Source organism: Piliocolobus tephrosceles, chromosome 6 (genome assembly GCF_002776525.5).
Source record: "Piliocolobus tephrosceles isolate RC106 chromosome 6, ASM277652v3, whole genome shotgun sequence".
NCBI classification, from domain to species: Eukaryota; Metazoa; Chordata; class Mammalia; order Primates; family Cercopithecidae; genus Piliocolobus; species Piliocolobus tephrosceles.
In genome coordinates, this window is record NC_045439.1 from 47,830,533 (window position 1) to 47,847,330 (window position 16,798).

A 16,798-nucleotide genomic window follows, 5' to 3' on the forward strand; every position below is an offset into this window, starting at 1 on the left:
TAAGGTCAGGAGTTCAAGACCAGCCTGGGAAACCCCATCTTTACTAAAAATACAAAAATTAGCTGGGCGTGGTGGCGGGTGCCTGTAATCCCAGGTACTCAGGAGGCTGAGGCAGGAGAATCACTTGAACCCAGGAGGTGGAGGTTGCAATGAGCCGAGATTGTGCCACCACACTCCAGCCTGGGTGACAAGAGTGAGGCTCTGTCTCAAAGAAAAAAAAAAAAAAAAAAACCTCTTATGATTACATTGGACCCACCTGTACAATCTAGGCTACCTTCCCCATCTCAGAGTTTACTTATTAACAATCTTACTTCCCTCTACAACTTTAATTACCCCTTACCAGGTAACCTAATGTATTCACAAGTCTCAGGAATTAGGATGTGGACATTTTGGGGAGGCATTATTTTACCTACCACACCTATAATTTCACTACCCAGGAATAACCACAGTTAATATTTTAGTAAACAATTCTTCTCAGACCGTTTTCTATGCATGTGCATATAGAGATATACCTATATACATCTCTACAGATATATAGATTTGTAAAAATTAGATATTAATTGAATACTGTACATTTCTTTTCAACTTGCTTTTCCCACTTTATACATACGTATGTGTATGTACATGTAAATTTCTACCCATTATTCTTAATAGGTACCCTATTATTACTTTATCATTAGTGTTTTTTAAGCATCTACTATGTGCTCACTTAATTTAACCCTTTGAACAATCCTATGAACTGAGAACTCCTATCGCAGTCACCACCCCGTTAGAGCTGGGACACTGGCAGCATGAGCTGGGAGGCTGTCTCAGGAGATACTCAATCCAGTCAGTAGTGGAACGCATTTAAATCCACCAGAACCCAAGCTCTTAACCACATGGTGGATTGCCTCCTAGATTGTTCCACTGCATGGATGTCCCATAAATTACTCAACAACAGTGTCCTACTGTAGATCATTTGGGCTATTTTTCACTATTTAAAACAGGACTGCAATAAATGAGTTCACACCTATGTCCATGGACAAACCTGTGGTTATTTCTTTAAGAACAGTTCTTAGAAGAAGTACTGTATGCCAAGGCTCCTTATACAAATTTCCAAATTGTCCTTCAGATAGTATGCATATTCCCAGTATCGATATTTTGAAGTATTATTCTTTTTAATCTTAATGTTATGAGGAAATGAGAGTATTATTTTTCTTTGAATGCTATTGAGGATAAATGTTCTTTCAATATGTTTCTTGGAATTTTTTCCTTTTGTTAAGTGCTGATTCATGTTGTTTGCCTAGTTTTCTATTTCAGAATTAATAAAGTTTCTTTTGAAAAATTATGGTTGAATTTTGCACAGGGCATCCCACATAAAAGGAACCATGAGACAAGGTAGAAGCTGAACGTTTTTCACAAAACATTTAATTTGTAAAAATTAAATATTAATTGAATACATTTCTTTTTCAACTTGCTTTTCCCACTTTATACATATGTATGTGTATGTACATGTAACTTTCTTACAAAGTTCAAGGAAAAAGAAACTATTAGAGACATGAAGGGAAATAGAGAAATGTAAAAATTCAGAAAATCTATAACAAATCCAGTAAGTGGGGAGGACACAAAATGCCCCCTTAAGATTAGCCTTTATTCATAGATAATGGAGAGCAATGTGATCCAAATAAGGAGATGAGTAGGAAGAGTCTTCTGGTGACAGCATAAGGATTGCCTTGAAGTAGTCCAGTCTAGATATTTCCAGAAGAGAGAAGTATATCACAAGGAATTTGTTACAAGGGCTATAGAAGCCAAAGGGTAAGAAGATAAAGAAGACCCCAGATATCAGAGCCGCCATAATACCTGTACTGTACACACACAAGCTCACATTTAGTGCCGAGCAGCTGGAGACTGCTGGAGTCACCGGCTCCTACTCCTGCCACCTCTAGAGCCACCAAAACTGCTGGGACCTACAGTCAACTGTAGCCTGAAACTACCACTTCTGGAGGCAGAAATAGCAGGATTTCTTGGCCTTCTAATCTCTCACCAGTGTTTCCCATTAGTGGAACTTACCAAGAAAACAGCTGGCAAGGACATTCAAGAAATTTAATATCCAGTCTTCTTGCTCCTACCACACAGAGGAGGGCCCAGAAGGGCAGGAGCAGATTTGAATACTAATAGACCAAATCCAGCAAAAAAGGAGGATGTTGTCCAGGGTGGTGTCCAACGCCAAAATATGGCTCTCCCTGGATGAAGGAGGCCTGGATTCTAGAACTAGTTCTACTACTGATATGCTGTGACCCCTCCAAGGCAGTGTTGCACAGTGGTTCAGGATGTAGCTCAGTGCCCTCATTTGCAAAGCAGGCAATAATACCTAGCTCAAAAGATTATTCGTGAGGGTTAAATGGAATACTGCAAAGTATGTAAAACAGTGCCTGGAACAAAATAAGTATTTAACAATTGATAGCTATTGTCATTGTTACTATCATTCTAATTTCAGTTTTGCCATCTGTAGAGAAAAGAAGAGGAGAGTTGAATCACCTTTGCTTCTCTCTAACCCACCAGAGGAAAAGTAACTAACAGATTCACACTGAGCCTCACGCTAAGCTGAATTTTGGAGATGCATAGAAAAATGAATAATATCCTCCTGTCCCTGTCATCACAGAGCTCACAGTTCGATGGGAGACAGAAAAAATCGCTATGATTCAAGGCAAAATGAGCTCAGTGATATACTAAATACAAGGAAAGTTCTAAAGGAGTTCAAAAGAAGGTTTTGTAGCATAGTAGAAAGATTCATACAGACTTCACATTTTATTTATTTTTTATTTTATTATTTTGAGATGGAGTTTAGCTCTTGTTGCCCAGACTGGAGTGCAATGGCGCGATCTCGGTTCACTACAACTTTTCCTCCCGGTTCAAGCGATTCTCCTGCCTCAGCCTCCTGAGTAGCTGGGACTACAGGCACGCGCCACAACGCCAGGCTAATTTTTGTATTTTTAGTAGAGACGGGGTTTCACCATGTTGATCAGGCTGGTCTTGCATTCCTGACCACAGGTGATCCCACTTTGGCCTCGCAAAGTGCTGTGATTACAGGTGTGAGCCGCCTCGCCCGGCCCAGACGTCAATTTAAATCCAATATTATCCTCTTGTGGTCTTGAGCAGTTCATTTAGTCGCCCACGCCTCAGTTTACTTGTCTGTAAAAGTGGAGGTATTAAAAGTGCCTGCTTACAAAGTTCTTGTGAAGATTAAGTGAGCTACTGTATATAAAGGTTATCCGACAGTACCCGGCACAAAGATGCGCTCAGAAGTGATCATTATTATGATTCCAGTGCTCCACAAAAAAGACACAGGCCTGAACTAACGAAATGGAAATTGAAAGGGGGGAAAGTTAGCTAAAGAGAGAGTCATTCTTCTCAGACTGCTTAATTATTGTGAATAAAATTAGAGAACCAGGGAAGTACCTACTAGAGGTGCGGGCCACGAGGGGGCGCCCCAGGACCTCGGCGTCCTCGTTGCCCGTGGCAACCGGCAATCCTTTGCTCTGGCTTAGGAGGAACTCAGCTAGAACCGCAAAATGGCCCTGAGGCCCTGGACCCCAGGACTGGGCGCTGGCGAGAAGCTGGTGCAGGCGGCTGCCGTCTCCACCGGCCCCTCCCTGGAGTTATGCACTTTCCCCTCCACCCTGGGCTCCTCCGTTGCGGTCGAGGCGCTGGAGCAGCTGTTTGTTGTGGGTGAGACGCCCCTCGGGCGCTGGAAGGGACGTCTCCTCAGAGGTGGCGCTTAGGAGGCGCTCAGCGGGAACCCTGAGCGGGGACTCTCCTCCCGGAACCAGGGCATCACTGGCCAGGGCAGAGCCTTCTCCCCGCTCCTTGGAGGCTGGGGAGAGAGAGGTGGCGGGTGGGACCAAGTGCCCAGCTCTCCTGCTCTAGCGCAGCTGGGGTGACTTCGCTCAACACTCAGTAGTGGTTGGTGACAAATCCGGGACTCCCAAGCCACTACCCTATGCCTGCGACCTGAGTACACACCTGCATTTAGATTATGCCTTCTATTTCAGTTCTCTTCCTGCCTCTCCAAGTTAACATCCTCCCACATTTTGCCATGGCAAACTGGAGAATTTAACAAGCAAATAGGAAAGGGAGTGTTTAAGAGGCTCCTGTTGTGTTAAGCAAGAAACATTAGATGTAAAAGGTTGTTTAGGAGATTCTAATAGAAAATTACCTTGGATGGGGCCAGGTTAAAATATTTTTCAGTTAGAAAGCTGAACCTGTAATCAAATCACTTAAGGTAAGACAATCCAAGAAAGGGTGTTTCCTGGTCAGTGCAAAAACCGTTTAGGCCAAACAAAACATTTCAGTGCTTCACTAGAATCATCCCATTTCTTCAAGATAATCGTATTGATTTATGTTATAATGTTACTATTAATTTGGGATAGTTTTTATTTTCCTCCTTAAATGCACTAGGTTAATTTCACAATTCTTGGCAAATATGCTTGGGTGAATGTTATCGTGAAGAATGTTGGCCGGGCGCGGGGGCTCACGCCTGTAATCCCAGCACTTTGGAAGGCCGAGGCAGGTGGATACCTGGGGTCAGGAGTTTGAGACCAGCCTGGCCAACATGGTGAAACCCTGTCTCTACTAAAAATACAAAAAATTAGCCGGGCGTGGGTGACGCACGTCTGTAATCCCAGCTACTCAGGAGGCTGAGGCAGGAGAATCGGTTGAACCCAGGAGGCGGAGTTTGCAGTGAGCCGATATCGCGCCACTGCACTCCAGTCTGGGTGACCGAGCGAGGCTCCGTCTCAAAAAAATGAAAAATAAAATTTAAAAAAAAGAATGTTAACCACTGAGGAGACCTAAAGTTATTAAGACCTAAATTAGTCACATGTATCTGAGGTCATTGTCAATGACAGAGCTAGAACCTTGAACTCTCTTCATACTTGATCTCTAGATCAGCATGCCATTGCAACCCTAGTACTTATGTCCAAATACATTTTTCTGTTAATAATATCTAGACACTCAGAACATATTTCACAGGGAAAAAAAATCATTACACCTTCTTGCCCTGAGTAGGAGTTATAAAATATCAATATGTAAATCTCCAGCACATTTGTCCTCAAGGAGCATAAAATATATACCTAAATTATAACATTATGGAATAAGAAGTAAGTACAAAAGAGATTAGTGTAATGTACAATAAAAATTCAGAGATTGAAGATGTAACTTCCAACCAAGTAAGTATTTGAGCTAGATCATAAAAGGTTAAGTAGAATTTGGATAGATAAATAAGAGATCTTTTTTTCTAATTTTTTTTTCAGAACGATCACTGCAAAGTGACTATTTTAAATGTAATGAAGAAGCTAAGATCTTTCTTAAGGACATTGCTGTAGCTGTTAAGAAATTGGTATTGTATTATCTATAAGAACCATTTCTTCAATCTTCCACATATTTCTTCATCAAACTTTCATTTAGCACCAATTCTGTTCAAAATATTAAGTAGATGACTAGAGAATATAGTTATCTTGAACTTAAACATATTTTTCTCTCAATTTTGTAAGTATTTGCATAATTATTGATCAACTGTGGATTGTTACTGGATTTTCCATGGACAAAACTAAATTATGGGCTTATGACTGTGGATGAGGGCAAGCTCATTTAGAGAAAGCAATGTGGGTGATAATAGGGTTCAGTTAAGAGGTGGACCACATAGGCAAACGCTTGGGATACCAATATACAAGCATTCCTTAAAACAAACACACACACAATCTCTGGAATAAATTGCAAGCATGGTGCTAATTAACTCAGTTCTCTATAAGCAATTCCTTGCATAACTGGTCAAAGATTATTTGACATATGTTTCACTGACGTAGACTGTACTGTTAGTGGAAACAAAGAGAAATTCTTTCAATTACACTTATCTGGCTCCTATCAAAGACATGTTGAAGAAATATTTAAAGAATTTCCTTCTGAGGTGTCACAGACATCTCTTTTCGGCCTAGGATGATATTGACAATGCTTCCTTGGCACAGTCAGAATGGTGAAGGCTCTCCATTTTATTTAAAAATATTGAATAAGAATCTACTACATATCAAATTGCTAAAAATGTAGAAATATGGCTGTAAATGATTTTGAATCCACAGACTGCTGAAAAAACTCTTATTACTTTATATTTCATATTATACACACACACACATACATATATATATATATATAGCTATACTACATAATCATAATTTACAATCCTACTTAATTGAGTAGATACATGTAAACACTTAGGGATCATGTGTGTTGTGCAGCACTGTGGTGCTGTGGAAACATTTTTCCCTGCTTGGTTCTGTCTTTCAGTTATGTCTTTCACTAGGATTTTAAGGGGCCAAAATACTTATTGTGGTTAAAGTATCTAGTCTGTATTCATTTAATATCTGAGCTGTGAAATCTCTTAAAAAACAGAGATCAGGCTGGGTGTGGTGGCTCATGCCTGTAATCCCAGCACTCCGGGAGGCTGAGACTGGTGGATCACTTGAGGTCAGGAGTTCGAGACTAGCCTGGCCAAAACATGGCAAAACTCCATCTCTACTAAAAATACAAAAATTAGCCCGGCATGGTGGCAAGAGCCAGTAATTCTAGCTAATTGGGGAGGCTGGTAGGAGAAATCGCTTGAACCCAGGAAGCAGAGGTTGCAGAGCTGAGATTGCCCTACTGCACTCCAGCCTGGTCAACAGAGCGAGATTCCATTTCAAAAAAAAAACAGAGATCAATCCTTTTATTTTTAAAAGTAATAAATGTTCATTATTATAAAAGTAATACATGTTGACTCTGAAAAATTTAGAAAAAAATAGATAAGCAAAAGGACCACATTAAAATAATCACAATTAATGCTGATGAATATACTTTCTACTTTCAGTGTATAGGTGATGACTACACTGAATTTCATTTTTTGCAGAAAAGTGATCATGCTATATATGTAATTATATAGTCTACTTTTTATAATTCATAAAATATAATGGCAGGTTCTCAGATCATAAAATAGCTATAGCTATTATGACAGTTTATTTAAAAGATGATTTATCTATTTTTTTCCCTCCAACTGATTTCTCAGCAGTGTTTCCTTTCTTAAAGTAGCCTCACCTAAAAGTAATAATAATAGCTTTACCTATTTGTCTGGGTTTGTAGGTGTGTACGAGAAAACCATTGTTCTCTTTATACCTAAGCATATTTTCATAGGCAATTTCCATATTTTAATAAGTAGCTTTCTTTCTCAATATTACCATTTTTGTTAGCATCTTTCCTTTTAAATGGATTGAAATTGCATATAAGAAACAGATGCTCATAAAGAAAAGATAATTTCTCAGTAGAATAAAATCAATAGAAAGTAAGAGATAAATTAACAGACACCTTAAATAGTGACTGTAGATACTTTTCCCAGTGTCTGTTCCAAATAAAAATAATGGTAGAAGATATTTAATGAAATTATATTTTGACCCCTGAAAACATTTATAGGGCATTGTTTAGGAAATTGATCTTACTATTTTAGTGTCTTAACTTTTTTAAAATGTAATTTAAATTTTCAGGAAGAAATGAGAAAAGCCACAATCGATCTGTTGGAGATTGAAAGCATGGAACTCAACAAACTATACTATCTATTGGAAACTCTTCCCAGTAGCATTAAGAGGGAATTGAAAGGTACTTTTGAGGTTATCAACTCTAGAAATTTAGTTGATCTTATAATAGAATGAAGTACTTTCAACAAGATAAGTTTCATAGTTATTGCTCATGTAAGATATAGCTAGAAAGCATACATGACACAAACACGGTAAACTCCATAATAATTTTCTCTTATATTTTAAGTGGAAATAGTATATATAACACTTGAATTTATATAATTTTGTTTCTAAATAGACTATAGATAAATAGATCAGCCCATTCCAAATTGGTACTTCTCCAATTAAATTAGGCAACTTGGCTGGCCTAAACCATCATTCTACTTTCTGTCTCTGAGTTTTGGCTACTCTGGGTACCTCATATAAGTAGTATCATATAGTATTTGTCCTCATGACCGGCTTCCTTCACCGAGCATAATATCTTCAAGGTTCATTCATATTATTGTATGTGTCAGAACTGCCTTTCTTTTTAAGGCTGAATAATATCTCATTGTTTGTATCTATCACATTTCCTTATCCATTTCATCTGCAAATTGTCACTTGGGTTGCTCCCATCTTTTAGCTGTTGTGAATAACGCTGTTATGAACATAGGTATCCAAATACAAGTTGAGCACCACCTATCCAAAACAGTTGTGACTAGGTATGTTTCCAATTTCTGATTTTTTTTTTGGAATTTGGAATATTTGCATTATACTTTCCAGTTGAACATCCCTAATCCATAAATCTGAAATGCTTCATTGAGCATTTCCTTTGATCATAATGTAGGTCCTCAACAGGTTTGGGGCTTTGGAGCATTTCCAAAATTATGCGCAAAAGAAATGTTCTTTGGAGCATTTCAGTTTTCAGATTTTTGGATTAGGGATACTTCACCTGTATCCAACTCCCTGCTTTCATTTTTTTTTTGTTTGTTTGTATATTTATGCATAAGCAGAATTGCTAGATTGTATGGTAATTGTACATTTATTTATTTATTTTTTTACTGGGGTCAGATCTTACAGAGTCGTATATTCAATATTTTGAAGATCTGCCTTGCTGTTTTCAACAGTGGCTGCCCCATTTTGTGTTTCCACCAACAATGCACAAGGGTTCCAGTATCTCTACATCCTTGCCAGTACTTGTTATTTTCCAGATTTTTGTGTTTGTGATTTTTCTGATCGCTCTCCAAGTGGCTGTGAAGTGTTATCTTATTGCGATTTGATTTGCATTTCCCCTGTGATTAGAGATGTTGAGCTTCTTTTTGTCTGCTCATTGGCCATTGGTACATCTTCTTGGGAGAAATGTCTATTCAGGTCCTTTATCCATCTTTTAATCAGGTTCAATTTCGTTGTTGTTGAGTTGTAGGAGTTCTTTATGTACTCTGAATGTTAACCACTGATTAGATACATGATTTGCAAATTTTTTTCCCATTCCATGGGTTGCCTTTTCACTCTGTTGATAGTGACCTTTGAAGCACAAAAGTTTTAAATTTTGATGCAGTCAAGAAATCATTGCCAAATTCAATGCCATGAAGCTTTTCTCTATGTTTTATTCTAAGAGTGTTACAGTTTAAGCTCTTACGTTTAGGTCTTCAATTCTTTTTTTTTTTTTTTTTTTTTTTTTGACGTAAATTTTGTATTTGGGGTAAGGGTCAAACTTTATTTCTCCAGATGCCAGGTATATTGACTGAGGCTCACAGCTGAGTTCTTCTCCAGGAATCACCTTCAACAAAAGAGAGAAGGAACCCGGTGTGGTACCTTACGCCTGTAATCCCAGCACTTTGGGAGGCTGAGGCGGGTGGATCACAAGGTCAGGAGTTTGAGACCAGCCTGGCCAACATAGTGAAACCCCATCTGTACTAAAAGTACAAAAAACAATTAGCCAGGAGTGGTGGCGCATGCCTGTAGTCCCAGCTACTCAGGAGACTGAGGCAGGAGAATTGCTTGAACCCGGGAGGCAGAGGTTGCAGTGAGACAAGATTGCACCACTGCACTCCAGCTTGGGTGACAGGGCGAGACTTCGTCTCAAAACAAAAACAAACAAACAAACAAAAGAGAGAAGCTTCACTCCAAGTTATATTCTCTCCCTAGTGCCTGCCACCCGCACTCATGATTGTTCACTATGAGAGTACAAAGGCCTGACTCCTTGCCTCAATGTAGAACAACTCCACAGCATGATCATAGCTCCAAAGCTCATCACAGTTTAACCTCCTCCTCTGCCCAGCCTTTCATTTCCTCCAAAGAGATGTTTCTCAGAGCACTACCCAATAAATGCTCTACACACACATTTTATAATCTGTTTCCCAGAGAGCCCAACTTAACAACAGTGGTCTTAATAAGTAAAAAAATAAAAGGTAGATTTTCCAGTTAGCCATTTATTGCCTCTACTTTGTGATAAGGAAGCTGGACCCTGTAAATTTTCCCCTTTACCAGCTGGCACAATGTTCAGCTTTGTCCACAGAGGGCATAGGAGGGATAGGGAGGAGGAAGGGGTTCTCTTCCTGGTTCCAGTGTGCTCAACTTGGCCGACTCTTACGGTGTGTGCAGCTTCTCCAGGCCATGGTCCTGCAGCATCCAGCAGTCCACAATGCCCAGCAGCTTCCCCCAGTATCCCCTGGGTAGCTTCAACTACCAATGAGGCACCTCTCCATGAAAGCTTCTCGGGCACCCCCTTGGGTAGTTTTGCAGTGAGTTCTGAAGTATGGCACCTCTCTGTGGGCAGGACCCCTAACACCCCCAGAGAGCAGATTTCCAGCAAGTTCTATCAGCCCAACATTTCATGAACTTCTTTGCCATCTAATGAGACACAGCCTCTCTAATGAGGCCTAGCTCCCAGGTCTCGAGGTGCTGTTTCCTTGAGCACTGTATCTCAGCCCTAGGGATGGTGGCTATTCCTTATGTCTGCTATTTCTGAATGCTTTCAAGTTCTCTTCACTTCTTACCACCCATTCCCTAATCCTCTAATTACTCTAATGCTCTGTTGTAGTTAATAATTTATTCTATTAAACTTTCCCTTTTCAATTTACTGTGAGATTTCTATCTCCTAATTGGACCCTGACTGATAGAGTTTAATTGGACCCTGATTCGTATAGTTTAAAACAATATGCTTGGTGTTAATCTAGTTTGACAGGGAAGATACAACAAACTATATGTGCAGGAAAAGAAAATTAGATTTAGAAGAATCTGCACCAAAGGTAGAATTAAGAGCGTTTTTTCTTTTTTGTTTGCTGTTCTTTAATTTTTAGATTGGGTTGCTTTTATAATCAGAAAAACGTATTTTAGAGGGGGGAATATACCATAATAGCTTATAAGGTCCTTGATACATGCTAAATGCTTAACCATGTAGATTTAGTTAGTTGGCCTTATGTCATAAGTCCTTGCTACTCCAAGTGTGGTCTTTGGTTCAGTAGCATAAGCAACATGTAAGAGCTTGTGAGGAAATACAGAATCTCTGGGCCCACCCTAGACCCACTGTATCAGAAGCTGCATTTTAACAAGATCTCCAAATGATGTATGTGCATATTTAAGACACAAAGTTTGAGAAGGCCTGCTGCAACAAGCAATTTAATTAGTAGCCTAGAAAAAAAATTCCCTAGCTCTCTCAGGAGAGCTACCAGCTAGTTTCTAGGGAGTTTGTTGTGTAGAAATGAGTAGTTAGTCCAGCACCTTCCTAAACAGCAGTGTTCAAAAATTCATGCATATTGACCATCTGTCAAACACTGAGCTAATCCTTTGAAGTCATATGTGATTACACTGACTTATTATTTATGGATGAATAATTGTTTCTTTAATACATTGGATTCTCCCAAAAAGCAGAACCTGAGGCATTGGCTTTTGCATTATTATTTTATTAGGGAGTAGAATCCAAAGAGGAGAATGGGATAAGGAGACCAAAACAGAGGACAAGGGAGAGCCAATATGGGGTGGATTATGATGTTGGCTGCTGCTAACTGAAACTAATTAATTATGAGAAGAAGCCCCCAAGACCCAGTGTTACTTCTTCTCAGGACCATCTATCAATGTGAGAGAGGGAGAAATATTTATGCACCGGCTCCTGTCTATCATTGGTCTGATGCTTGCCCTACCTCTTGTACTGCTGGGTTATACATGCATGGGTGTGGGTGCTTAAAGAAGTCCCACGTAGAAATTGCAGAAGTCCTAGGCAGGAGGTGAGAAGTGCGTGGAATGGGCAGGAATCAGGCACTATCAGACTACATCTGTCTAAAGTTGATCTAAGCCCACAGAAAGCTGGTTACCATAACAGCAGCAAAACTAAGAGAAATAATTAGTAGGTAACACTGAGAGGGACCAAGGGAGTAAGAGGTACTTGATTCTCAAAAACATTGTTAAAAGAATATTTCAAAGAAAGACTTTTTTTCATGAAAGTCAGTATCTACAATTGTGCTCTTCCTCAAATAATGTAGTAACATTTCCACTTACTTTGAAGAATGTGTCAGAGACGCTCGCAGATTAAATCTTTTTGAGATAAATACAATAAAAATGAGAATTACAAGGACAGAAAATGAAATAAAGCTTCTGAAGAAGAAAATAACTGACCTGAAAGAATATAATGAAGCTCTGGGGTAGGTATTCTTATATTCAACATTTGAGGGAGTAGGTGTCTGTGGCTGGAGTGGGAAAATTGTCGGGAGGGGTTTACTGCCTGATCTGAACTGGGGCAGGGCAAGTTGAGAGGTGAAGATGAGTTGTAGGAGATGACCTAGGCTGATGGGGTAGGGAAGGTGATGGCCACAGAGGGCTGAGGAGGAGAGCAGAAAATCTTCAACCACAGCAGCCAGGAGGCCTGTAATATTTCAGAGGCAATCCAGCTTCTCAGCAGCAACTACTGTTTGTAAATCACACACTACCTCTACTGCTACCTCCAAAGGTAGACACCCAGTGGATTTAGTTTCCATTTTCATAGAATTAAGTTTACAACCCCCACCACCAAAGTAAGAAATCTTGCAGGGATTATATTATAAATCTAATGTCAAACCAGACCTATTGTATCTAGTTCAGTTCATTGAAGATATTTAGTCATATTTGTAACCCGCTGGAGGATGAGGATGGTTCCCAGGACAGGGTTCCAGAGTTTATCTGTAATTAAATGAGATAATATATGAAACTGCCTGTAGCTCAAGATCTGATACCCCTTAGTGAGCCTCATTTTCTCCATCTGTGAAATGGGGGTCACAACTCTTTGCTAGCTCGTGAAAGGAAGAGATATATTCTCAAAGATAGAACCCCTTGAAGAATTACTCACCCCGTGAGAAAATTTGATAAATTTTAATAAATATCATAAATATCAGCATGTTGGTTTCCAGAGTGAGAAATGTTCACAAAGAGCCCTTATTATAGGGGGAAAAATGTCTTCTTGGGAAGCCAAAATTATCAGAGGGTGCCCCAGATATCAAAGCATCAGTAATCAGGTAGAGACCTCAAGGCCCAGAGACATGGATCCCGAACCAGGCTCTCAGTACACCTGTGCTGGGAGATGCTCCACAAAAGAGAAAGTTCATGATTACGTAAGTTTGAGAAATGCCACATTCTCTAATCCTGTTGGGGATTCACAATACAGATTTGTGCATGGTGCATGCTAGCCACCACGGCCAGAGCCTGCTACGTAAACTAGACTATTCCTAAACTAGTCCTATTCCTGAAGAGGAAACCACAATTGCTAAACTAATAGCAAGAAAAATAAAACCCAAGCTAGATATTTATATCAACCAGTTAGCAGCATCACATTCCTATAGACCAGTGATTCTCAAACTTGAGCTTGCATCAGAACCACCTGGAGGGCTTGTTAAAACACAAATTACTGGGACTTGCTTCCAAAATTGCTGATTTAATAGATCTGGGAGGAGTGTGGTGGGGATAAGTATTTGCATTCCTGACAAGTTCTCAGGCGATGCTGCTGCTGCTGGTCCTGACCACATTGGGAGAACCACTGCTCTAGACAAATCTTTACGGAAAGGCAATAACAAACAGAAGGTGGTGGCAGGTGTGTTGGCATCATCAAGCTACAATCTTTTGTTGCATCATTTTTTTCAAAGAAAAATGCATATCGAAGGGTTCACAAGCTCTGACGGGTGGTGGATATGTCTCCTGTCCTGGGCAAATTTCAAAAACTAGATACAGACAGAGCAGCTCTTTGAATGTGTTTTCCTGAGGTTCCACACTGTGTGAGTATTCTTTTCTTCTCAGCCCATCACAACACACCTAGTGAGGTTTTTTGATTTCACTTATTTTGCTTTGTTTCCCCAAGGCTCCACAGTCCTCAGGTTGACTCATTCTTAGAAGGCTTCCTCTGCTGCATCCACAAAGCACCCATTATCTGACCACCTACTGAGTCTCTCACCTAGACTTATTTTATTGCATTGCTTTTGTGGAGTTTGACCTCTGGAAGTAAACTTCCCAGCAGCCTGCTTTTATTTTCTTGAGCCTTCAAACACAATTCCTCTGAAACTCGCTAGCCTTGAGGACTAGCAAAAGGGAAAGGGTCTTTACATTGCAGGAGCTTTTAAAAAGGAAAATAGAGAAATGGCACCGATTGTCCCTTTTGTAAACCTTTTGTTGTTAGCCGCGGGGTAGACAAAATCTTAAGGTCTTCCTCACAGGATCTTAAGGTCTTTCTCAGATGGACACCGCCCAGCAATGGATGTGTGAGGTTAGTGACTCCTAATAAGCTCAGAGTTGGCTACAGATGGGAGAAGGTAAGAGGGCTCAAATGAGGTTTCAGGCATCCTCCAAAACATAAAGATAGACCCTTTTCTTTCCCTAGTTTCTATCCAGAGGAAGGTGAGCTTTCTGTTGGCTCCTGCCTGCAGGGTTGTAGCATCCAGGGTAGCTGGAGATGTGATGAGATTTCTCTTTAGCTTAACAGCGTATCTCAGGATAATGAGCTAGACATGATGACAATACATATCAAAATACTCATCTGGTCAGATCCCATTTACCTGTTCAAAACTACTTTTGAGTCATTGTATACTTGAACCCAAAATGCCCTGTGGTTACTACCTGGCATGTGGGGACGGGTGGTGTGAGGCAAGGCCATGTGACATTCAAAAGTGGTAAAAGTTGCAAGGTTGATGCTTGTTTTGTGTTCCCTTCTGTTCTCATCTTAATTTTTTTTTTTTTTTTAATTTCAAACAGAGTCTTACTCTGTCACTCAGGCTAGAGTGCAGTGGCATGATCTTGGCTCACTGCAACCTCTGCCTCCCAGGTTCAAGCAATTCTTCTGCCTCAGCCTCCCAAGCAGCTGGGATTACAGGTGCAAACCACCATCCCCGGCTAATTTTTGTATTTTTAGTAGAGACAGTGTTTCACCATGTTGGCCAGGCTGGAATCTAACTCCTCACCTCTCAGGTGATTTGCCCGCCTTGGCCTCCCAAAGTGCTAGGATTACAGGCATGAGCCACTGCGCCTGGCTTTCAACCAAGTTTCGACAATCATAAACACAGTCATAAAATAAGTATTCCTTACACTTTTGCTCTTGCTGAGGGCTCATCTCACCACACAGACTTTATTCCTTTCTTAGGAGCTGTGCTTCTTACTCTGTAGCAATTCTTTTCTCCCAGGGAGAAGCAGGAAGAGCTAGCAAGGAAGCATGCAAGGTTTGTCCTGTCTCTCAACCAAATTATGGAGAAAAAAGCCACCACCACTGTTTACATAAATGAGACTTATACCCAAATAAACTTGAAGAGAGAAGACATAGCATTGCAAAAAAAATGTATTCAAGAGGCAGAGGAGCTAATGGAAAAAGAAAGGGCAGAATATCTGATAAGTAAACAAGAGTTGACTGCACAGGTAAGTGGCATGATTTATTCTTTAAAATACAATAATGTATAGAATCTGGAGCAGGAAACAGGAAATAATTTATTTGTCCTCAAGGCTGGCAAGCAGCCTCCGTGGTATCTTCTGTGAACACCCTGGGTAAACGGGATGAGCGGGAGACTCAAGGACACTTCCGCTCTTGGGGAAGACATTTGATTGGTAGCAGCATCTCAGTTCATGGGGAAGAATTTAAGTGACAGAATTTGTAACACTGGGGTGTCCCCTTGCTTATATGCAGCCATATAGGGACAAGGAATAGGCTACCATCTTATCCAGTTGCCTTTGATAACCCTGAGACTGTGTCTGTATGGACAGGACTAGGGTGTTCTGATAGGGCACCAGCCCAGCCCTGCTGCTCCTGATAAATGAATGACAGAGAGCAGAGGCCTGCAGTGGGGCCAGGCAGAACTGAGGGCCTTAAAGAGAACACAGTATTTCGAGACCAGCAAATTTGTGAGGGTGAGGCGGGGATAACTACTGCATCTTTTTCTGCCACTGTGGGAGCTGAACTGCCTGCTGTGTCATGTTAATTAAAATTCAGCATCAGATCTGTAATGATTGTTTCTTCCTTGTTCTGCTCTGGTTGACTCCGGAGAGGTGGTTTTGATAAGAGGGTGACATCGTTCATTAGGGTCTAACAAGTGGTGGTGTGATAAAATGGTAAGAAGTTTTCCAGGATTACAAGCTGCTCTGTCTTTAATTATTTTGTTTACTCTGTGTTTAGCTGGTTTTATTTCCCATTAAATAACGTGAATTTAGATTCCCAGATAATTTCTTCAATCCTTCCATTGACTCTTCTTGTCTGCTTAATACATTGTAAATCTGGTCACTACTGCTGTGGTGATTTACTATGAAATCACTACTGTGACAATTACTTTTATAATTAGTTATTAACAATCATTGTTATTATTGCTCTTATACATTTACTATTTCAATATTCAATAATTACAGTTTGGCCCTTATGGCTCATGCTTTTTCCTGTGATACTGCAAAATAAGGAAACCCTTGTTTTTTGGTTTACTTTTTACTTATTACTATACTTGAATTGAATATGTTATACTTAAATTAAATATGAATTAGGTTGACACTGTTTTTAAAAGATCTTCTAAACTTTGTTGTGCTTATAGGCTTTCTAAATTGGTTTCTTATGCTTGTCACTATAGATTAATGAATTTAAAGATATCTGTGAAATAAAGAGAGTGGAGACTTATAAAAAGAAGAAAGAATTGGATAAATTACAAACTAAAATGTCAAAAATAAAAGAAACAGTTACTGTTTCCACAGCGGTAAGAAACAATAATGTATTTTTAAGCCTTATCTAGGCACCTCAATAAAAAAGGAGTTGATTGTAATGC

General features: G+C 39.9%; 1 protein-coding gene across 1 annotated transcript in view; it reads left to right on the forward strand.

Moving 5' to 3' along the window:
• Positions 1-3,515: 3,515 nt before the first annotated feature.
• Positions 3,516-16,798, forward strand: part of CCDC175 (coiled-coil domain containing 175) — a 62,908-nt gene continuing 49,625 nt past the window's right edge. The window contains exons 1-6 of the mRNA XM_023231608.3: positions 3,516-3,708; positions 5,292-5,377; positions 7,545-7,656; positions 12,058-12,193; positions 15,188-15,416; positions 16,607-16,729. Coding sequence (XP_023087376.2) covers positions 3,552-3,708; positions 5,292-5,377; positions 7,545-7,656; positions 12,058-12,193; positions 15,188-15,416; positions 16,607-16,729 — 843 coding nt within the window. The 5' untranslated portion in view covers positions 3,516-3,551. The remainder of the gene's footprint in view (positions 3,709-5,291; positions 5,378-7,544; positions 7,657-12,057; positions 12,194-15,187; positions 15,417-16,606; positions 16,730-16,798) is intronic.